Source organism: Lynx canadensis, chromosome B3 (assembly GCF_007474595.2).
Source record: "Lynx canadensis isolate LIC74 chromosome B3, mLynCan4.pri.v2, whole genome shotgun sequence".
Lineage (NCBI taxonomy): Eukaryota > Metazoa > Chordata > Mammalia > Carnivora > Felidae > Lynx > Lynx canadensis.
Genome location: NC_044308.2, coordinates 17,763,212 through 17,787,240, shown reverse-complemented (window position 1 = coordinate 17,787,240; position 24,029 = coordinate 17,763,212). Strand labels below are relative to the sequence as shown.

Genomic DNA, 24,029 nt, shown 5'->3' with positions numbered 1-24,029 from the left:
CTGCAGGTCAGGGTACCACACCCTGAGAGCCACTGATTCTAAAAGTTGCCGTGCTCAACTTTTACTACCAGCTATTTTTATTTAATAATCGATAGATGCATCTTATGTTTCCTCTCTTTAAGATATTAATGACTTCTAAATTCCTTTGTAATCTGAAAGCAGGCAGGGATTATTAAAACTCAGAAAAAGCAGACTTTCTCATTCTTTAAATCCAAATTATTGCCATCTTACTTTATTTATCACTGTGCCTCAAATTCCTCATCTGTGAAACGGGGACAATAAGAGAGCTCAATCAGATAAAATAAATAAAAGTCCTTGGAAGAGTACCAGGTTATATTAGCAACTTGATAAATGTCACCAATTAATCTTACTGCAATTAATTTCACTAATTTTCTATTTATTATCAAGGAAAACTCATTCACATTTGTTACATGTTGAACATTACTGATTTATATATAAAATTGTATCCATTTATTGTGAAATGTTTCAGAGCTCTAATGAATTCAGTAAACTGGGAAGGCAAGGGAGGCTGTAATTTCAAAGACTGAGGTTCTAATCCCAGTTCTGCCACTAAATTGCTACATGACTCTGGGCAAGTCATTTAACGGAGTCTCAATTTCCACTTCCGAAAAAGTTTGCCTTGGATATAAGGAACAAATGAGATAATGCAAGTGGTATTTTTTTTCTTTTTAAGTACCACAGTATTCCCGACATGAGGAAAATACCTCTATCTGGGTGCAGTTTATAAGATATTAACTAGACAGATAAATGGCCATGGTCTCTTATATCCTTAAAATGACAGCACAATGATCTGAATCATCACACAAGCTATGCACTGAATATTCTCCAATACCACCAAATCATAACTATTTTTATAGATCACATGCTGGAATATTTAAGATTCCAAATATTTTTGTAAAGTGAGAGGAAAAAAATGGATACAAAAGTAATCTCAGGAATTTATTGTGTAGCAGCTGCTAAAATCCTCACTTCACAGCTTTAGCGTAATTTTTATTCTGATGCAGAACCCTTCTATTGGTCCTAGGCTTTTGTTTAGTATAAACACAATGTGTGTGTGTATGTGAATAATGGTAACTGGTGATTTTCATTAATAGTTTCTAATACTTTAAGATAAATCCAATGTTCTTATAAAACTGCATACAACAGTTGACAACTTTTTAAATCTTAATTTACTAAAAAGAAAACATGGGGGTTATAACACTGTCTCTACATTTCAATTAAATTACTACTTTTTGTAGGCCCACAAAAGTGGGCCACATATAAGCATTTTGTATCAATGCTTAATAGGAAAGATACAATGTAGATCTCTGATGACATTTGTACAGAATGTCTCCTACTGAAATATAGAAAACAAAGTAGTGAAACTCATTTTTTGTCAGGAATATACTCCTAAAAAGCAGTGTATAATAAGCATTTTAAAATAAGATGCCATTAATGCAGCAACAATACTCTCCATTTCAAAGAAATCCAATTATGAAGTTTCTTATAAAGTTTATCTTTATGACAATCTCCTAATTTACTAACATCTAAGTTTCTGTTTTCATTTATTTAGCTTTCTCAATGTAAGAGATATGCATATTCTACAGGACACTGCAGACTTTAAAAGATCCAAATGCAATTTAAAATATGTAAATGCTGTTGATTTTTTTAAAAAGCTACATGGAAATTATTTTTTACCAACTATAATTGTTAAAATTGATTAAAATTAAAAAAACTGGTTTTAAAATATAGATAATATGAAACAAGGGATACCAAAGATAGAACACCATTCTATAGGTTTCTGGTATCTGTGGTTAAAATAAAAAGGTAGACAGATGTGAGCACCATATCTTCCTTTATATCTGTTTATCATCACAATATTCGAATACCAACTACTTTTAATGTATTTATTCCATTGTGCTCCCAGAAAACATACTAGATCTAATTCCATAGGCATAATAACATGTGCATTCTTGCAGGTATGGTTTTTAGACATATGGGGGAAAATAAAATCCTACTGATCTTAAGGACTAACTTATATGCAACAGGAAATAGTAAATTCAGGTTAGAGGGCTTATAAAGGTTGTTCTCAAAGTCTTCAGTTAGTCTCACTATGGATCAAGTGCATTAGGAGACACTCTAATATGGATCACTTATAGCTGTTTATGCCTCCATTTACTGCAGATGAAGCCACAGGAGACAGCTTTTTTACACATCTAGAACACCACACCAACTTGCTCAAAGTTTACAGATATAAAATCTTCAGTTGGTACAAGTTTATCTAAGTGGTTTACAAAACTATGGGTAGAAAGAACAGTCTTGAGCCTGAATTAGAAATGTCTAAATAATATCACTTTGCAGAGTCCATGGTACATAGGAGCCCCTCAAATATTTTTGTTAAATGAACAAATGCACAAAAGTGTCTTTCCAATTACAACTGTTTCAAAGGACCCTATATGAAAAAAAAATACTTAAAATTGTATTCCATAAATATCCTTAAATGAGATATTTGGAAGTGCCTGGCCCATAGGAAACTATGGCTTATGTATTTGTCATTACTCTGGTCCTATAAACTTAGGTTGGTTCACAACAATCTTTGTAGCTACATTAGTATAAGCCATTACCACCACTGATAAAAGGAACTCAGATATGTACATACTTCTATTCAGGATGTAGTTGCATTACCCTTCTATGTACAAGAAAGAACATCTGGGGTAACCACCACTGTCTTATAATGAAGGTTAATTCAGTAAACTTAACATGCAAGGTAAATTAATAAGCCTTGTAATTTATCCTACCAACAAATTAATACCTTATAATAAGCCAATGTGTCTTCTAACCATTGCATTTATATTATTCCAAACTTCATAAAGAACTACTGGTAATATTCATGTTCACTTATACCTAAGAAATTCAATTAAAAATAAAACATCAAAATCCCAATTGATAATTGACCTGCAAAAGTTTTCCTTCATACTGAAGTAAATTGTAATAGAGATTGCTAAAAAAATGTTTGGGATTTACTCTCTTACACTTTGCTGACCACAACAGAGGTGAAGACTGAGGTAGTCTGAAAGTTCTGTGAGGATTAAATCAGACTATATTCTTCATATTCTCTAAAGAAGTAAGCTTTAGGCTGTGCGGAGCACCCTCAACTTCCAGGGGCCAAGACCAACAACTGCTGCAATGAAAGAGCAGAGTAGTTAGGGTCAAGGGGATGGCTGCCTTCTACAATGAAACTAGCTTGAGTATCTATCTGTTGGCATCATAAAAGTCAACTCTGTTTCTTTGACTTAGGCAGTGGAGCTTTTGATAAGATATAGAGATTTTTAAAATAAGATTTTAAATCAAACACACCAGGGATAATATCCATTTCAAGGAAATCCAGTTATGAAGTCTCTGATAAGATTACCCAAATAAGGATCCTCTAATTTATAAAATTACAATTCAAAATGCATTGATATATAACAGGGACAGTCTACTGACTTGTATTGCTAAAACCACAAATGCTAAATAATACAAAGTAACTTACAATTGATATAAACATAACTGCATTAAGGGGCTTGGCTAAGAGGTTATCATGTAGTTTAACTGAAATGATCAACAAGGGCAAAATCAACAGCTTCATACACATTTCAGGGGATGTTCACAGCAGTGAACCATTTAAATAAAACTGTGGGTAACAAGCACAGAGATGAGTTGTAGCTGTAATTACACGATGCTTTTACTTCTCATTGCAATTAATTAATTGCTAAAAAGTAACAGAAGTGCTTTTTTTTAAAAAAATTATAAGTAGCAGAATTTTTTTTTTTTCAGTAACAAACTAAATCAATTAAAAGGAATGGTTGTAGTAGAGAAATACGGTATAGGGAAATTTAGAATGCATTTAATCTGTGGAGGCAAATAAATTAGATTCCTACAAAATAAGGTATCTTTATCTTAACTCAAAATCTAGATTAGGACTTCATTTCTTCTTTTATAGTTAGTTCTTCATTTATAGTTAGTTCTGCATCATTTCACATGGTTTCAGTATTTTCACCAAGGAAATCCCTAATTAACTGGGACAGTTTTCTAATATTACAAAAGTAAGCCAAAGTATGCATCTTTTTTAGTGGGGGGAAAGACTCCCTTTTGAATAAAAATGAAACAAAATCTCTAAATGTAACAAAAATGACAAAAGTACAAAGCTAATTTAGAGTGCCATTAGAAATATATATGGTAAGTTAACTTTTATAAAAAGATTTTGCAGTAGAAAAGAATAAAAGGGGAAAGTATACCGATTCTTTTTGAAGGGCTTGCTTTAAAACACTATTTCTGAATAAGATGGAAAAATAATCCCCGAATTTTTTTTGTTTGTTTTCATTTTAAGTAAGTCAGCAGAATTATAAGAGATACTGAAGGACAGCAGAAAAGGTAAAAAAAAAAAAAAAAGAAGATATCTTCCCCCCACAACTAAAGCACTACTGACAAAACACAAATATTTACGTCATTTTCTTCCACTTCATTAGTGTTTCAAGTTGTGGGTAGTCACTGACATAATGAAATGATTAAGACATATTAAAACTGTAACTTCATACTATTCCAAGTGATATAGTTCATAATATTAACTTTAAAACTCATACAAAATAAGTAATCATAGATAAAATGTTAGATTATACTGCTGTATATAGTACAACAGCCTAGCTTATTTTGTCTCAATAAATAGGATGTTTATAGCATAAGTGGGTCATTACATAGCAATAATTAGATCCTTCTAAGAAATGATTCAGAGGGAAAAAAAATCTATGTATATATTATTATAGCAATAATTAGATCATTCCAAGAAATGATTCAGAGAAAAAAGTAAGTTACATATATAAATTGATTTATAATTTGGATGTGAAAAGCAATCTGACAGTTAAAGTTATTAAATGGAAGATTCAATTATAACTGCAATTCAGGCATACTAGAGATATGTGTTACCTCAACAATATCCGAGTTGGTTCTGCTTTCATGAGGTTCATTATATTCTGTATACTTGAGAAGAACTTTGTCCATATCAGTGCTGGCATACTGAAACAGTTTGTTAGAGCTGTTGAAAATGATGAGTGCTATTTCACAGTCACAGAGCACACTAAGTTCATAGGCTTTCTTCATTAATCCAAACTTTCTCTTTGTAAAAGTGACCTAGACCAAGAAAAAAAAAGGTATATTTTTAGGAAAAGCATTAGCAGTACCTGAATACAGGCTACCTAAAGATGAGCCCTCTTTTAATACTGAGTCAGATTCCAAAGATGAAAAAGGTTCCTAGCTTCACACTCCACATGAGCCTCTACTCCCCCATGTACCACAAGACTACAGTCCTACATTTAACTTCTATCTCCCGACAGAGCAGTCAGTTTCCTGAGGAGGTTTCCCTTTATCCTTCGCTGCCAGTCTGCTGCAGAAGGCAAAGAACCGGAGAAGGACACAGCTGATCACTGACCCCTTATCCAGTTTAAAATTCACAGCCTAGGGATGAACAAATTCCCCAAAGTCCTCAAATTCTTCTTTGAATATTTTTTCCAGTTTCTAACTGGAACCTGTCACCTTAAGTCCTCTCAGAGACCAATTTTTGTTTGTTTTAAATATTATATCTACTATTTTCAAGAGCCTGAAAGGTATATCCTTTCTGCTCCCTACTCTGTCTTACAAATTATTTTTCCTTCCTTCTCCTTCAAAAACTTCAGATGTTTTCAAGTTCACACCATGAAATTTATACCACCAAATAATTCTCCTTGTGATGGGCACCAAATGACCCCCTCATGCACTGATAAGTATCACCTGATACTTTTCTTTCTAGCCCTACTCTTATCTCTGGTGATTTCAGTATCTGTGTAAAATATCACTGCAAAAACATCTCCCAACTCCGAATGATCCACTTCCACATGTCAAGAACTCACTCCTACTGTTATACCTTTCACCAAAAATCACCTCCAAAATCTCAACTTCATGTATTCCATTTTGCCTCCTATCTAGCTCTTCTATTTTGTATTACTTCTCCAGAAATTCTTTAACCTATATCCAGTCCTCCAATCCATTTTTACCTCACCACTTTGTTACTGTCTATTCTCATGTCCTTTCTTTCCTCTCTAGATTTCATGGTCCATCACTATTTTCACTCCCTTACAAACACACATACTTTACCCTTCTCTCATGAACATACTTGCCTGGCACAGCCCCAACCAGAAACTGACCCCCAATACATACACCAATTATCCCTGTATCTTTATCCAAGTAGCTGACAACTCCTGGGAACACACAGGCATGCACGTGCGCGCGCACACACACACACACACACACACGTCCCTCTGGTGTTTCTGAACTGATGACCATAAATCTCAGCTAACACTCAACACTGCCTAACCATCATAACTTGGTTTGTTTCTCATTAGCCCATTCTCCAAGTCAACTATTTCCCACCTTCTCTGTCTCAAGTCCACTCTCTGCTCATAACTTTGCCTCAAACCACTTCCCATCATCATATCTATCAGTTTAAACACTTCACCTGTAGCTTTCCACATTCACCCCTCTGCTGTTATTGCTGACTTTTCTGTTCCTATTCCTTTCCAGAAGTATCATTCTCTCCCATCAAGCTGTCCTTCCTCTCCACTAGATCAAAGACCAGAAGCACAGAAGCATGTTCTAGCATCTCCTTGGACTCCATACTGCCCCTCCAGTTGCCCCTCCTCTTTGATCTACTTCACAGTAAACATGTTTGAAAGAAATGTCTGTAGTTGTCATCTCCAACCGCTTACCTATTCTTTCCTCAACTACTGCAATCAGACTTCCATTCCCCAAATTCCACTAAGACTTGTCCATGTCATCATCAGCAACCTAATTAATGTGATTAGAGTCAATGGTCACTTTTTTCGTTCTTACCTTACCATATACCTCAGCAGCACTTTACACAGTTGACCATATTCACACTTTCTTCTCCAGGTGTTTTATGACACAACACTGTCCTGATTTTCCTCCTAATTCAGTGCTTCCTGTCAGCTTTTACAGCTATATCCTCTTCCTTCAATGAGCAGAAGGAAGTGCCTCACCTCTACTTACTGAAGTACCTTTAAGCTTTAGATTTGGGCTCCTTTCTCCTCTTTACCCTCATAGTCCTTGCCAGGTGATTGCATCCAGTTCCATGATTTTAAAAACAAATATGCTCTTTCCATATTCTTCTCCATTTCAGCACATGGCACCACCTCCCATTCACACAAAACCAAAAAAAACATGTAAGAGTTATCCTAGGTCCTTCTTATTCCCATAATCTGCCCTATCCAATCCATCAGCAAATTGTGGCGACTCTACCTCTAAAACGTATCTCAAATCTATTCACTTCTATTCACACCACTATCAGCCTGGGCCAAGTTATATCACCTCTCATGTATATTACTGATATAATCATTACATTGAATTTTCTGCTTCATCTATTATACCCTACAATATATGTGCCACATACCTGCCCAAGTGATGTTTTTGAAACATAAATCAAATTATATAAGTAAAAGTTCAGAGCTTTTCACTGCATTAAAAGTAATATCCAAACTCATTAAGTAAACAAATAAATTATCTGGCCTCAAACTCTCTATCTAAAGTTATTTCCCTTCACTCTCCTTTACATCCATTAAATTTCACTGATGTGTGGGGTGCCTGGGTGGCTCAGTCGGTTAGGCGTCCGACTTTGGCTCAGGTCATGATCTCGCAGTTTGTGGGTTCGAGTCCTGTGTTGGGCTCTGTGCTGACAGCTCAGAGCCTGGAGCCTGCTTTGGGTTCTGTGTCTCCCTCTCTCTCTGCCCCTCCCCCACTCTTTGTCTCACTCTGTCTCTCAAAAATAAATAAATGTAATAAAAAACTAAAAAAAAAAATTCACTGGTGTGTGTTTATGTACATATGTGCACACATGTGTCTTCCTTAAATACCAGCTACTTTCCTCCTTAGGAATTTTGTTATTTTCCCTATCTGTGGAACATACTTCACACTGCATGTTCCTAATGGTTCCTTTCCTAACCTTTTGAAAATAAATATCATTATTTAATCTTTAAAAAACTCCTTATAATATAAATGCACAAGCACATATATTAACTTTATATAAATGCATATATATGGAATGTAACATTTTATGCTTGCCTCCCTACTTTCTCTTGCACCAACATCATCCCCTTAACCAATGTTTCTGATTTAGTGTTTTTCATTCTACATTTTTGTACAAGATTGCATAACCATATTCACATGTACATGTATACACACAGAAGGGATTTTTGTCAGCCATTTTATAAAACTGGGACTCTACCAATACTCTCTATTTTGCTCATTCAACCACATCTTGTAGATATGCCTCTAAGTCAAATGGTATACTAAGGTATTCTTTTAAATAACTTCACAATGTTTCATATAAATGTTACAATTGTTTTGCTAGTATGAAAGATATAAAATAAAAATCTCATTTCTTTAACATGCATTTTCCTAATTAGCAGTGATTAGACATCTTTTTCTTGTATTTGTTGTTATTTGAGATTTGCTTTCTCTAAACTGCTTATCTTTTGATCATTTTTGTATTGTGATGTGCTTTTTACTTATCTAAGTAAAAGCTCCTTGTACAGATATATTAACTAGGTTTTACAAATACTTTCCCAAATTTCTCATTTACATATTAACTTTGTTTACATAATATCTGTCATTAAAAAGTTTTAAATTTTTATTACTGGTTGCAATTCTGTGTCTCAGAATCCTGGCATTGTATTATATCACTATAGGAATATAATGAATATAAGAATACCATTATTAAAGTTCACTATTTTAAAATACTGAACTTTAAATAATTTATGTCTTGAAATGTACCTAGATGTACTTGCTGCATTAAAACTCTGAATTTACCAAAGTTTAGTCAGAAATGTTTTTCCAGGGGCACCTGGGCGGGTCAGTCAGTGAAGCGTCTGGTTTCGACTCAAGTCTTGATCTCACGGTTCGTGAGTTCAAGCCCCACACCAGACTCACTGCTGTCAGCACTGAGCCCGCTTCAGATCCTCTGTCCCTCTTTCTCTGCCCCTCTCCTGCTTGCATGCTCTCAAAAATAAATTAAAAAAAAACAAAACACTGAAAAAAAATTTTTCCATACTTCCAGTACTGAAGAAGAGGAAGAAAATGACAATCAGCAAAGCAAAAGCATTTATTCCAAGAATAATCCTTACTCTAGTCAAAGACTTTCAAATTAAGTGAGCTACGAACAAATCAGCAGTAAGACTGAGGCAAGTAATGCTGCTTCAGAATATCCATTAAGCATGATGGAAGAAAACTCCATAGTTCACTATCAGTAAGTAAAGGATGCCAGTCCCTGTTTTGCTTTCCAAAAATACTCAAAAACATTTCTTCTAAGTTATCAAAGAGCTCAAGATGAAGAAAGGAGTTGGTGGAGGACAATTTATAATAATCTCTTCTCTATTCCTCCAACTTACTCCAAGCCAAAAAGAGCTTTTTCAGCAACAGAAAAATGTGCATAAGAACACACTTCTACTTCAGTGACACCAAAGACATAACGTTGAAAACTATAGTATCAATATTTCACTTTCAAGTTTTATGAATAAAATCTTTTTTCATCTTATCTATAGCACTTAGTCGATTTTTTAAACACTCTGGTTTATTGCTAACAACTTATATGAGAATATAAAATTAACTTTATATTCTTATAAACTCTATCATACCTTTAACTTATTGTTTTTAAGTAATTTCAAACTTACAGAAAATTTTCAATAAGTAGTACAAAATTTTCCATATATCTTCAACCAAACTCCCCAACTGTTAACATTTTACCATGTTTTCCTTCCCTAAATAAATACCTGTACACAATTTTTTTCCTGAATTCTTTGAAATAAGACAGAGGTTATATATAAGGTCCCTTTGCCCCTAAATAATTTTTTTTTCAATTGACGAAACATTATTTATTGAAAAGACATTCCTTTTTCCCCATTGAATTATCTTGACACTTTTGCCATAACCTAAATGCCAAAAATCTGTGTAGGTCTATTTCCCAACTCTCTATTTTGTTCAATTGGTTGATATATCTATCTTTTAGCCAATAGAAAATTGTCTTGACTATGGTGGCTTTAGATTTAGTCTTACAGTTTTATATATTTTTCCAACATAATACTTAATTTTATTTTTTTTATTTACATCCAAATTAGTATATAGTGAAGCAATGATTTCAGTAGATTCCTTAGTGCCCCTTACCCATTTAGTCCGTCCTCCCTCCCAACAACCCCTCCAGCAACCCTCAGTTTGTTCTCCATATTTATGAGTCTCTTCTGTTTTGTCCCCCTCCGTTTTTACATTATTTTTGTTTCCCTTCCCTTATGTTCATCTGTTTTGTCTCTTAAAGTCCTCATATGAGTGAAGTCATATGGTATTTGTCTTTCTCTGACGAATTTCACTTAGCATAATACCCTCCAGTTCCATCCACGGAGTTGCAAATGGCAAGATTTCATTCTTTTTGATTGCCGAGTAATACTCCATTATACATATACATCACATCTTCTTTATCCATTCATCCATTGATGGACATTTGGGTTCTTTCCATACTTTGGCTATTGTTGATAGTGCTGCTATAAACATTGGGGTGCATGTGTCCCTTCACAACAGCACACCTGTACCCCCTGGATAAATACCTAGTAATGCAATTGCTGGTCGTAGGGTAGTTCTATTTTTAATTTTTTGAGGAACCTCCATACTGTTTTCCAGAGTGGCTGCACCAGCTTGCATTCCCAGCCCTCAAATACTTTCTTAAAAACAAGGACAAACACAATTACCAAAATCAGAAAACAAGGATATAGCACTATTATCTAATTTACAAACTTTATTCAAGTTTCACAATTATCTCACTAATTTCTTTTATAGGGGAAAAAAGACTTTGGTTTTCTTCCCTAGCTCCAGGATCCAATTCAGGATTCGATGTTGTATTCAACAGCACCCTGTTTAATCTGAAATACTTCCTCAGTCTGTCTTTCAGGACCTTGGCACTTTCTCTCAATTTGACTTTGATGTTTCTTTTTGATTGTTTAGACTGCATTTTAACAGCTTAGAAGTGATATTCTCTCCACAATATGTCACATGAAAATGCACATGAAATCCATTTGCCCCCTAACTGGAATTGTTAACTTGGTTAAAACAGTGTCTGCCACATTTTTTCCTTTGCAAAGTTACTATTTTCCCCCTTGTAAGTAATAAGTATCTTATGAAAATTGCCATGTAAATATCCTGTTCACTTATCAAACTTTAATAAACTGATCGTAGCATCCACTCAAGATTCTTGCCTAAAAAAATTATTACTATGCTGGTTGTCAAATGGGGATTTTCTCATTTCATAATACATTGTACCTACACTTACTACCAGTTGCATTTTATTGTAAGACAGTTTGCTTTTCCTCCATTTATGCATTCATTCATTCACGTCAGTATCAACTCATAGGTTATTTTATTCTATGAGTTATAATCAATTAGTATCTTCATTTCTTTTGATGTTTAAATGGTCTTTGATTTTACCAGCAAGAGATCCACTATGCTGGTTCCTATGGTATTCTTTTTCTTCCTCAGGAACTGCAATTATATTAAGTTGGACCTCTCTTACCAATCCCCCTTTACAATCACCTTCTCTATAACCCCTTGAACATACTTATTTCCATTCACTTAGTCGTTTTCCTGCTTTCCTTCAGTGATCTTACTAAGGTTTCATTACAATCTATTCTTCTATGGTCACTATGTAATTTAGTCTTTGCTTTGATATATTATCTTTCCTTTTCTTTCTGGAGTTCAATCACTTTGTTTCATCTATGCCTTAAAAAAATCCATTTCTATTCTTCCTATTTGAAAATTTTGAGTGATTAAAACAATTTTTTTTAACATTTATTCATTTTTGAGAGACAGTGTGCGAGTTGGGGAGGGGCAGAGAGAGAGGCAAACACAGAATCCGAAGCAGACTCCAGGTTCTGAGCTGTCAGCACACAGGGCTCAAACTCACAGACCAGACCACAAGATCATGACCTGAGCCGAAGTCCGATGCTTAACTGACTGAGCCACCCAGGAGCCCCAGGAATGATGATTTTTTTTAAGTCACATTCCTAAATACTTATTTACAGAAAATTGTTTCAGCTTGGGAGTTATCATATAACAAGTTTCTTCCACTTTTCCATTGTTTGGGGGCAACAAATTCACCACCTGAACAGCTGTAAATTGTCATTTTGTCATCTTCTTTGTAACAGTTTGTATAGGTAGAACTGCTGACATCACGGAATTGCAATGGAAAGCACTGGCAGTGGGAGCCTTAATGGAAGGCTTTTGAGGGGTATCAGCAGTAGGGAGAGGAGTTTTCTATTATTCAATATATACTTTCTGTATCTTCTTTTATTTGACGGATTCCTACTTCCCTTCTTTTCCATCTAACAAGCATTTTTCAAAGATTACCTCTGCCTTGTTTTATACCTTCTTCTCCCTCAAAGAGTTACCTTTCCAAGACCACTTCCTTGAATGGAATAAATTTTAAACCCTTTACCTCCAGTCTGTTTTATCTACAAGTAGTATTTTTCAGAATTTTGTACTTAGGGTAGACTTTCCTTTTTTGGTAATGATTTCAAATCAACTTTAGACAGTCATAAAGTCTCTTCTCTTTTCCACATAGTTTTTTCTAAAGTATGCTTGCTTCCATCAAAGACTTGCAGAACTTGAAGAAAACAGCATGTTGTTACTTGGTAATATTTTCCAACTTCAAGTTAAAATGAATTTGGACATTCTTTGCTTTCTAGTTGTGCCAAGGCTATATATAGGTTTTGTATAATTCGAATTGTTTTTTATGCTTTTCTGTATTGATTTTTTTGGAAATTATGTTGGAAGAATCAAGATTTATGCAGCCCCCATGACCTTGATTACTAAGAATTCCTCCCAAAATTTCAAATCTTTGTTTTCATTACTTGTTTTGTCGTGGTTTCTGGAGTTCTCTGATCCTTTCTCATCTTGTCATTTTTGGTCTCTTTTTTGCACTTAAAGAGTCCCCTTTAATATTTCTTGCAGTGCTGGTTTAGTGGTTACAAACTCCTTTAGTTTGTGTTTGTCTGGGAGCCTATCTCTCCTTCTATTCTGAATGACAGCCTTCTTGGATGAATATTCTTGGCTGAAGATTTCTCCCATTCAGCACTTTGAATATATCATGAAACAGATTTATAAATTTCTGTACATGAAACGTGTTAGATATTTAATTTTATTTTAAGCATTATCAAATTTAAAGAATCCTCTTTCAAAAATATTTACTTGGAGAGAGAGCATGCGTGAGTGGAGGAGGGGCAGAGTGGGGGGTGGAGAGAGAATCCCAAGCAGGTTCTGTGCTGTGCCATGTATCTTCTTTATCCGTTCATTAGTCGGTGGACACCTGGGTTGCTTCCTTATCTTGGCTATTAATGCTGTAATAAACACAGGGGTACATATAGTTTTGTAAATTAGTGATTTTGCTTTCTTTGGGTACATACCCAGTAGTGTTATTCTTGGATCACAGGGTAGTTCTATTTTTAATTTTCTGAGCAGCCTCTACACTGTTTTCCACAGTGCCTGTACCAATTTGCATTCCCACCAACAGTGCACAAGGGTTCCTTTTTCTCCATATACTCATTATCACTTTTTTCTGATCTTTTTGATTCTAGCCATTCTGACAGGTGATCTCTCATGTGGTTTTGACTTGTATTACCCTGATAATCAGTGATGTTGAGTATCTTTCCATGTGTCTGTTGGCCATCTCTAAGTCTTCCTTGGAAAAATGTCTATTCAGGACCTCTGCCCATTTTTAAATCAGATTGATTGTTGTTTTAAGTATTGATTTGTATAAGTTCTTTATGTATTTTGGATATGAACCCCTCACTGGATATATCATTTGCAAATATCTTCTCCCATTCAGTAGGTTACCTTGTCATTTTGTTGATGGTTTCCTTTGCTGTGCAAAAGCTTTATATTTTGACACAGTCTCAATAGTTTATTTTTACTTTTGTTTCCCTTGCCCTAGGAAACATCTACAGAACTGTCTATAATTGATTTCAAAGAAATCACTGTCTATGTTTTCTTTTAGGAGTTTTATGGTTTTGAGTCTCACATTTAGATCTTTAATCCATTTTGAATTTAATTTTGTGTATGGTTTAAGAAAGTGGGCCACTTTCATTCTTTTGCATGTAGCTGTTTTCCCAGCACCATCTGTTGAAGAGACTGTCTTCTCCCCATTGTATATTCTCGCCTCTTCTGTTGTAGATTAACTGACCATATTAAGTGTGAGTTTTCTTCTGGGCTCTCTATTCTGTGCCATTGATCTATGTGTTTGTTTTAGTGCCAATACCACACTGTTTTTTATTACTACACTTTTGTAGTATATCTTGAAATCTGGGACTGTGATATCTCCAGCTTTGTTCTTTTTCAAGATTGTTTTGACTATTTGGAGTCTTTTGTGGTTCCATACAAATTTTAAGATTATTTGTTCTGGTTCTATGAAAAATGTTATTTAGAAAGGAATTACATTAAATCTCTAGACTGCTTTGGGTAGTATGGACATTTTTAACAATTTTTGTTCTTCAAATCGATGAACATAAAATATCTTTATATTTATGTCATCTTCAATTTCCTTCATCAATGTATTATGGTTTTCAGAGTACAGGTCTTTCACCTCTTTGGTTAAGTTTATTGCTAGGTACTTTATTATTTTTAGTGCCATTTTAAGTGGGATTGTTTTTCTTAATTTCTCTTTCTGCTACTTCAGTATTTGTATATACAAATATAACAGATTTCTGTATATTAATCTTATACCCTGTGACCTGACTGAATTCATTTATCAGATCTAGTAAGTTTTCAGTGGAGCCTTTAATGTTCTCTACATATAGTATACCATATCATCTACAAATAGGGACAGCTTTACTTCTTCCTTACCAATTTAGATGACTTTTATTTCTTTTCCTTGTCTGATTGCTGTGGCTAAGACTTCCAGTTCTAAGTTGAATAGAAGTGGTGAGAATGGAAGAGTGGACATTCTTGTCTTGTTCCTGATCTTAGAGGAAAAGCGCTCAGTTTATCATCACTGAGTATGAGGTTAGGTATGGGTTTTTCATATACTGTCTTTATTATGTTGAGGTATGTTCCCTCTAGGCCTACTTTGTTGCAAGTTTTTATCATGAATGGATGTTGCACTTTGTCAAATCCCTTTTCTTCATCTACTGAGATATTCATATGGTTTTTACCTTTCTCTTGGTAATATAAGATATCACATTAATTGATTTGTGAATATGACCCATTGGAACCACTCTTGCAACCTGGAATATATCCCACTTGATCATGGTAAATGATTTCTTTTTAATGTATTTTGTTTACATTACATTTGTAATTTGTCTTAGAATTTTGTTTGCTAAGATTTTGTTCAGGATTTTTGCACCTGTGTTCATCAGAGATACTGGTCTGTTGTTTGCTTTTTTTTGTATTGTCTTTATTTGGTTTTGGTATCAGGGTAATGCTGGCTTCATAGCATGAATTTAGAAGTTTTACTTCCTCTTCTATTTTTGAAATAATTTGAAGAGAATAAGTATTAACTCTACATGTTTGGTAGAATTCACCTGTGAAGCCATCTGGTCCTAGACTTTTGTTTGTTGGGAGTTTTTGATTACTGATTTAATTTCATTGCTAGTAATCAATCTATTTCTTCCTGTATTAGCTTGGGTACATTATATGTTTCTAGGAATTTAACCATTTCTTCTGGGTTGTCCAATTTGTTGGCATATAAGTCTTCATAAATTATCTTATAATCTTTTGTTTGCTGAAGTGCCAGTTTATTTCTCCTCCTTCATTTCTCATTTATTTGAGTCTTCTTTTTCTTCTTGATGAGTCTGACTAAAGGTTATCAATTCTGTTGATCTTTTCAAACAACCAGCTCCTGATTTCTTTAATCTTTTCTATTATATTTTTAGTCTTTATTTCTGCTCTAATCCTCATTATTTCCTTCCTTCTACTGGCTTTGAGTTTTTTGCTTGTTTGTTTGTTTGCTTGTTTCCCCCTAGATCCTCTAGGGGCAAGGGTGTGTTGTTTGAGATTTTTCTTGCTTCTTCCTTTATTGCTACAAACTCCCCTCTTAGAACAGCTTTTGCTTCATCCCAAAGATTTTGGATCATTGTGCTTTCATTTTCATTTATCTCCATGTATTTTTTTTATTTTCTCTTAGAAATCTTTGTTGACCTATTCATTGTTTAGTGGCATGTTATTTAGTCTCTGTGTTATTTGTGTGAACAAACTGAATAAACTGAAAATCAACAACTCTTCTTAGATCCCTCAGAGAATTGGGGTCACAGAGCAACTTGTGCCCCCCAAATTGGAGACAGACAGGCAGACACTGAAAGTCATAAACTGCCAGAGCCACACAAGAAACCTTCACAAAAACCAGTACCAAGGTAGGAAAACATGAACTATAATTGATGTATTGCTGGAGGCTCAGTGTAGACAAACATAAAAGTTAAAAAATCCAGGCAGGGATGGGGTGCCTGGGTGGCTCAGTCAGTTAAGCATCCAACTTTGGCTCAGGTCATGATCTCACAGTTCATGAGTTCGAGCCCCACATCAGGCTCTGTGCTGACAGCTCTGAGCCTCGAGCCTGCTTCGGATTCTGTGTCTCCCTCTCTCTCTGCCCCTCCCTTGCTCGCACTGTTTCTCTTTCTCAAAAATAAATAAACATTAAAAAAAATTTTTTAAAAACAAAAAAACTCCAGGTGGGGTCTAGGCTTAGGGGGGCATGCATACACTTTTGTGGATTTTACACTTATTAGGTTCTCACAGTAAAGATCAGAGAAAAATCCCCTTGTGCTTCTAGCAGGGAGAGTGGAAAAAGTAGCCATTTTGAAATATGCCAGAACATTCTATTCTTCAGAGGCCTCCCTTCAAGACAAAATATTTTATCAGAGCCTAACTTACAAGGGTATTATCAGAGTCCAACTGACCTGGGGGAAAAAGAAATATCCAACTCCAATTCTCTCTAGCCTTTAATGTGAGCAAAGGGAAATAGTCAATCCATTCTATCCCACCTAAAGATGGGGTGCAGGGACTGAGAAACACTTATAAAGTTCAGAGTCCACAGGCACAGGTTCACTAGAAGACTGACCTAATCGTAAGACTACAGAACACTTCCCCTCTCCCCATATCTCACTACATTACTAAAGGCCTTTTTACTATAATTCCTTTTACCCAGTACATAATGTCTAGCTTCAACAAAAGATTACAAGGCATACTAAATGGCAAAAAAATAGTCTGAAGAGACAGGGCAAACATCAGAAGCATTCAGATATAGCAAGAATATTGGGATTATCAGACCAGCAATACAAAATAACTATGATCAACAGGCCAAGGAAAGCACTCTAATGGAAAAAGTAGACATTATGCAAGAATGTGTGGGTAATGTAACTAGAAAGATGGAAATTCTGAAAAACATTTTTTTTTACATGATGATGATGACAAAAAACACTAACAGAAATGAAGAATATCTTCAACGGGTTCATTAGCAGGCTGGAAATTGATTAAAGAAAGTATCTCTAAGTTTGCAGATAAGTCTACAGAAACTTCCAAAAGTGAAAATCAAACAAACCAAAGGCTAAAAAAAAAAAAAAAAAAGAACAGGGTATCTAAGAACTATGGCACAACTAAAATATATATGTGTAACATGAATACCAGAAGGGGTAGAAAGAGAAAGAAAGCAATATCTGAAGCAATAACATCCCAGAATTTCCCCCAAATTAATGTCACACAGCAAACCACAGATCCAGGAAGAAATGCCACACAGCCCCCAAAACAATCTACATAAACCCCCCAAAACTACATGTAGGTATATTATATATAAACTACAGAAAATCAAAAATAAATAGTCTTGAAAGAAGCCAGAGGAAAAAAACACCTTACCTACAGAAGCACAAATATAAGAATTACACCCAATTTCTCCTCAGAAACAATGTAAGGGATAAGACAATGAAGTGATATATACTGTGGTAAGGGGAAAAAAACCCCACCAACCCCAAATTCTGTATCTTGAGAAATTATACTTTAAAAGAAATACTTTCGGGGCGCCTGGGTGGCGCAGTCGGTTAAGCGTCCGACTTCAGCCAGGTCACGATCTCGCGGCCCGTGAGTTTGAGCCCTGCGTCGGGCTCTGGGCTGATGGCTCAGAGCCTGGAGCCTGTTTCCAATTCTGTGTCTCCCTCTCTCTCTGCCCCTCCCCCGTTCATGCTCTGTCTTTCTCTGTCCCAAAAATAAATAAATGTTGAAAAAAAAAAATTAAAAAAAAAAAAAAAAAAAAACTTTCTCAGACCAAAAAAAAAAAAAAAAAATTGAGGGAACTCACTGTCTGTAGCTCTGCCTTACATGAAATGTTAAAAGAAATTCTTCAAAGAGAAGGAGTACCCTATAATCAGAAATGTCAATCTACATAAAGAATATCAAAGAAGGAATAAGGGAAGATAAATTAAAAACTTTTACTTTTGTTATTCTTAATTGACCTAACATAAGTTTGTTCAAAATAATAGCAACAACGTATTAGATGATTATTGTGGAATGAATTATAGCAATGACATAAGGAATGGAAAGGAGGAATTAGGAATACTTGTTATTATAAGGTCACTGTACTACCCACATGTGAAGCTATACCTGTGAAGTGTTAACCTGAAGTAGATTTGGATTAGTTGCAAATTTATAAAACTCTAGGGCAACTACAAAAAAAAAAAAAAAAAAAAAAAAAAAAAAAAAAAGAAAGAAAAGTATAACTGATTTGCTAAGTTCAAAGAAAGCAAAATAGAAGCTTATAAAATACTTATTTAAAACCACAAAGGGGCGCCTGGGTGGCTCAGTTGGTTAAGTGTCCACCTCTTGGTTTCAGCTTAGGTCATAACCTCATGTGAGACTGAGCCTTGAGTCAGGCCTCTCTGTACTGGGCATGGAGCCTACTTAAGGTTCTCTTTCTCCCTCTCCCTCTGCCCTCCCCTATTCGCTCATGCTCTCTCTCAAAAAAAAAAACAAAACAAAAAACCAAAAAACAAACAAACAAAAAAAACAAACAAAAAAACCCCCAAAACACAAAAAGCAAAGAGTGTAAACAAAATAGGAACAAAGAGCAAAGTCAACTAGTAGAACACATATGTGGTAGTTATTAATCCAACTACATCAACAACCACTTTAAAAGTCAATGGTCTAAATACACCAGCTAAAAAACAGACTGTCAATGTATCAAAAACAGTAATTACATGCTGTCTACAAAAAAACCCACTTTCAATAAAAGACATATATAGATTAAAAATAAAGGAAGATATACTTTGCTAGTACCAATCAAAACTAACAGCTACATTAATTTCCATCAGAGCAGATCTCAGAACAAGGGAAATTATCAAAAATAAATAAAGGCTAACCAATGATAAAGGAGTCAATTCTCCAGAAAACAAAACAATCCTTAAAGCATACAATCCTAACAACAAAGCATCAGGATATATGAGGCAAAATGATAAAACTTCAAGGAAATAGAAATTTAGTATCATAGGAGGAAACTTCAACACATCACTATCAGAAATGTTGGATATCAGTTCCAACAGACAGAAAATCAGTAAGGACATAACTGAACTCAACAGCATCATCAATCAATTGAATATAATGGACATCAACTTCATCCAATAACAATATAATTACTCTCAAACTCACATGGAATACTCACTAAGATAGACCACATTGTGGGCCATAAAACACCTTAACAAAGTTACAAGAATAGAAATCACACGTTATATATTCTCAGATGACAATGAAATAACAAATCAGTAACTAAAAGCTGGCTGGAAAATCCCCAAATACTTACAGATTAAGCAGCGTAATTTTAAATAACACATAGGTCAAAGAAGAAATCTCAAGAGAAATTAAAAGCTATTTTGAAGTAAATGAAAATGAAAATACAACTTAAGTTTTGGGATGCAGTGAAAGCAGTGCTTAGAGGGAAATTCTTAGTATTAGATCCATAAACTATGAAAGAAGAAAGATCTAAAATCAATAATGTAAGCTACCACCTTAAGAAATTAGAAAAGCGAGTAAATTAAATCCAAAGAAAGCAAAAGAAATAATAAAAATTGGAGCAGATATCAATTAACTTGAAAATAAATCAAGAGGGGAAAAAAAATCAACAAAATCTAACCATGATTCTTTGGCAGAGGGGTGGGGGAGAAATCAATAAAATTGATAAGCCTCTAGTCAGGCTAAGCTGGATTCACTGGTGAATTCTACTAAACATTTAAGTAATCATACCAATACTTTACAATCTCTTCCAGAAGACAGAAGCAGAGGGAACACTTCCTAACCTATTCTATGAGGCCAAGACTACTCTAATACCAAAACAGACAGACATTACAAGAAAATAAAACTACAGGCCAACAGCTCTTATGAACCACAGATGTAAAAACACTCCACAAAATATTAACAAATAGAATGTAACTATATATCACATCCATGTGGGATTTAGCCCAGGTATACATGGCTGGTTCAACATTTAAAAACAACCCAATTTAGGGGTGCCTGGATGGCTCAGTTGGTTAAGCAGCCAACTTTAGCTCACGTCATGATCTTGCCGTTCTGGAGTTCAAGCCCCTGTCGGGTTCTGTGCTGACAGCTCAGAGCCTGAGCCTGCTTCATATTCTGTGTCTTCCTCTTTCTCTGCCCCTCCCCCGCTTGTGCTCTGTCTCTGTCTCTCAAAACTGAATAAACGTTAAAAAAAATTTTTTTTTAAATAACCCAATTTAAAAATGAGCAAAAGACATGAATAGATACCTAAATGAAAAGGATCATACAGATGGTATAAAAGCATATGAAAAGATGCTCAATATCACATGGCATTAAGGAACTGCAAATTTAACAATGAGATACTACAACATGCCTTACTAAAATGCTGATAATCAAAAACACCAACAACACTAAACTCTGGCAAAGATGTGGAAAAATAGGAACACTCAGTCACTGATGGTGGGAAAACAAAATGGTACAGCCACTTTGGAGAACAGACTGCCAGTTTCTTACACAACTAAACATACTCTTACCATACAACCCAAAAATCTCACTCTGGTATTTACCCAAATGAGTTGAAAAACTTCTGCCCATATGAAAAGCTACAAATGGATGTTTACAGCAACTTTTAATTCGTAATTGCAAAAAGGTGGAAGCAACCAAAATGTCCTTCATTAGATGAATGGATTAACAAACTGTGGTACATCTAGACAATGGAATATTATTCAGTCCTTAGAATCAAGCCAAGAAATGACACACAGGAACCTTAAATGTATCATTACTAATGGAAGAAGACAATTTGAAAAGACTACACACCACATGATTTGAACTATATGAAATTCTGGAAAAGGCAAAACTATGGTCAATAAAGAGATGAGTAGTTTTCAGGGGTTAGCAGGAGGAAGGGATGAACATGTTGAGTTCTGTACAAGATTTTTAAAACAGTGAAACTATTCTGTATGATATTATAATGGTAGATGCATGCCATTATACATTCATCAAAACCCCACAGACCGTACAAGAGTGTACAACACCGAGAGTGAACCTTGAAGTTAAACCCATGGATCTTGGGCAATGATGGTGTGTCAGTGAAGGTTTAACGATTTAACAAATGTACCATACGCTGGTGTGGGATGTTGAGGGCGGGGAGGGGGCGAGGCTGTATACTTGCGGGAACACAAAGTATATGCAAACTCTCTACTTTCTGTTCAGTTTTTCTGTAAATCTAAAATTGCTCTAAAAAAAAGTTTATTTTAAAAATGGGTAAAAAAAAATAAAAGTCCATAAGGGTACCTTTAAATAGTCTTTAGAATTGTGAAACAATTTTCTGTCTTCATCAATACCTATGATATGTTTTTTGTCCTATGAACTTTGTCTAATCATTGATCTAGACTTAGAATCAATCATTACAACAGCTAGGGAAGAAGCTGAGGATCTCTAACACAATGGAAAGTAATTGTTTCGACCACAAACTTTTTTCACAGGCATAAAATTAATTGACTACACTATTACATTACAGCTATAATGTATACATGTAAAAGAGAAGCAACAATGAAAATGCATTTCACTGTACAATTCAAAGATGTTCCTTATTTTTCAATAAATTTCATTTCCTATGTAGCATGAAAAAATTAAAATGTAGTATAAAAGTTTTCATTAAATTTAGGCAAGGTGTCTGTTTTCTTCCTTTTGGGAACATCAAATGAATTTTCTATCTGCACGTCTTAGTATTTAACTACTTTACTCTCCTAATTTTATAGAGATCTAATCTCCTTAAAATTCTTAAAACCTTGTATTTCCTTTGTATTTTTCAGTATACAAAGCACAAAGCACCACATACGACATAACCACAGAAATATCCTGTTTGCTAGTGAGCTGACTGAAATCAGGGTTGAGAAAAAGTTTTTTTTAATTTGAATTTTTTTTAACGTTTATTCATTTTTGAGAGAGCATGAGCAAGGGAGGGGCAGAGAGAACGGGAGACACAGAATATGAGGCAGGCCCCAGGCTCTGAGATGTCAGCACAGAACCCAACACAGGGCCCAAACCCATAAACCATGAGATCATGACCTGAGCCAAGTCTAACCTGAGTTCAACAGACTGAGCCACCCAGGCGCCCTGAAAGTTTTTTTTATTAAAACTTTCATTTGACTAGAAAATTTAATTAGCCAAAACAGTCCAGCCTGTGTGGTACTTATTTATATGAAAGTTGTACCACATATCCAAAATAATTTTTATGAACTATTTTTGAATACTGGCCTACATTTGATATTTTCAAATTCTCAGCATGAAACACAAATTACAAGTTGGATAAAAAAAATCTCAACATCTATTGAAATATTTGTTTTTACAAATAGATTTTGGGAGCTAACAAAAAGAAAATGGAATTCAGTGGGAGAAAACAGGAAAAAGAAGGAAAGGATACTGATTACTTTTTAAGGTAAAACCATTCTGCCTAGGAGATTAGATTATACCAAAATAACAAGATACAAAGCAAGAAAATATATTTTGCCCCTACTTTAGAGTTTGCAGTTACAAGTTTTTGGTTGTCATGCAGGGATTTTCCTTCTCAATTCAGCTTTACAACACATCTAAAAGTGAGTATCAGTCTCCTAATAAGTATACTGTTAATTAGTAATGTGGCAATACAGCTACATTTCAGCTCATAAATTTCACATGAAGCAGGTAACATAACCTAAAATTCAGCTACTTAGAGAATACAGACTACCTAATTACAAGTTAATATTTAATTTATTATTCCAAGACAAGGGCTATTTTTAAGCTGAAGATCGAAATTTCATTAAAAGGACAAATTTGTTATTTTAAGTTCAAGAGAAATATTTATTTTCAATTCGAAATGGAAGAATGAAACCATGTTTACTCCTCTTGTAAGTCACTAAAAACATGAATGAATGAATGAATGAATGATCGACCGACCAACTATGGGTTTTCTTTAAGGAAAAAGTAAGGCCTCCAAAGCATAAATTTTTATCTGCCAAACTGGAGAAATTTAAATACAAATGAGATTCTTCACAAAAGTAACAATGTCACAGCCCTGTGAAGGTCTAGCCAAAGATCCTTTGATTAGTGCTGTAAGATTCAAAAGTGAGGTAAGATCTTGAAAGAAGTGGGGGAAGAAAACCAATAAAGACCCTGTTTTAAGTACAGAATATTAGGGGATGTAAAACCAAAAAAAAAAAAAGAGAGAGAGAGAAGTCTCCTTTGCTAGTTTGTACCTAAGATCATTGCTAAAGGTAAGAGATAGCATAATGACCTAAAAAGTAAGCCAGTATCACTCAGAAAAGAATCAGGGAAAAAAAAAATCATGACAGATAAAAACCACAGTAAGGAAATTCAAAGAATTGAAACAAAAATAAAACATTAAAATGAATAAAGATGTTGGATATGGTCAACAGATAATAAATACTAAAAAAGCACAGAACAAT

The 24,029-nt window shown here is 34.6% G+C and overlaps 1 protein-coding gene across 6 annotated transcripts in view; it reads right to left on the bottom strand.

The window, feature by feature from the left end:
• Positions 1–24,029, bottom strand: part of MEF2A (myocyte enhancer factor 2A) — a 165,400-nt gene that overhangs the window by 59,612 nt on the left and 81,759 nt on the right. For all 6 annotated transcript variants that reach the window (XM_030317490.1, XM_030317493.1, XM_030317495.2 and 3 more), the window contains one exon: positions 4,963–5,166. In XM_030317490.1, the coding sequence (XP_030173350.1) occupies positions 4,963–5,166 (204 nt within the window). The remainder of the gene's footprint in view (positions 1–4,962; positions 5,167–24,029) is intronic.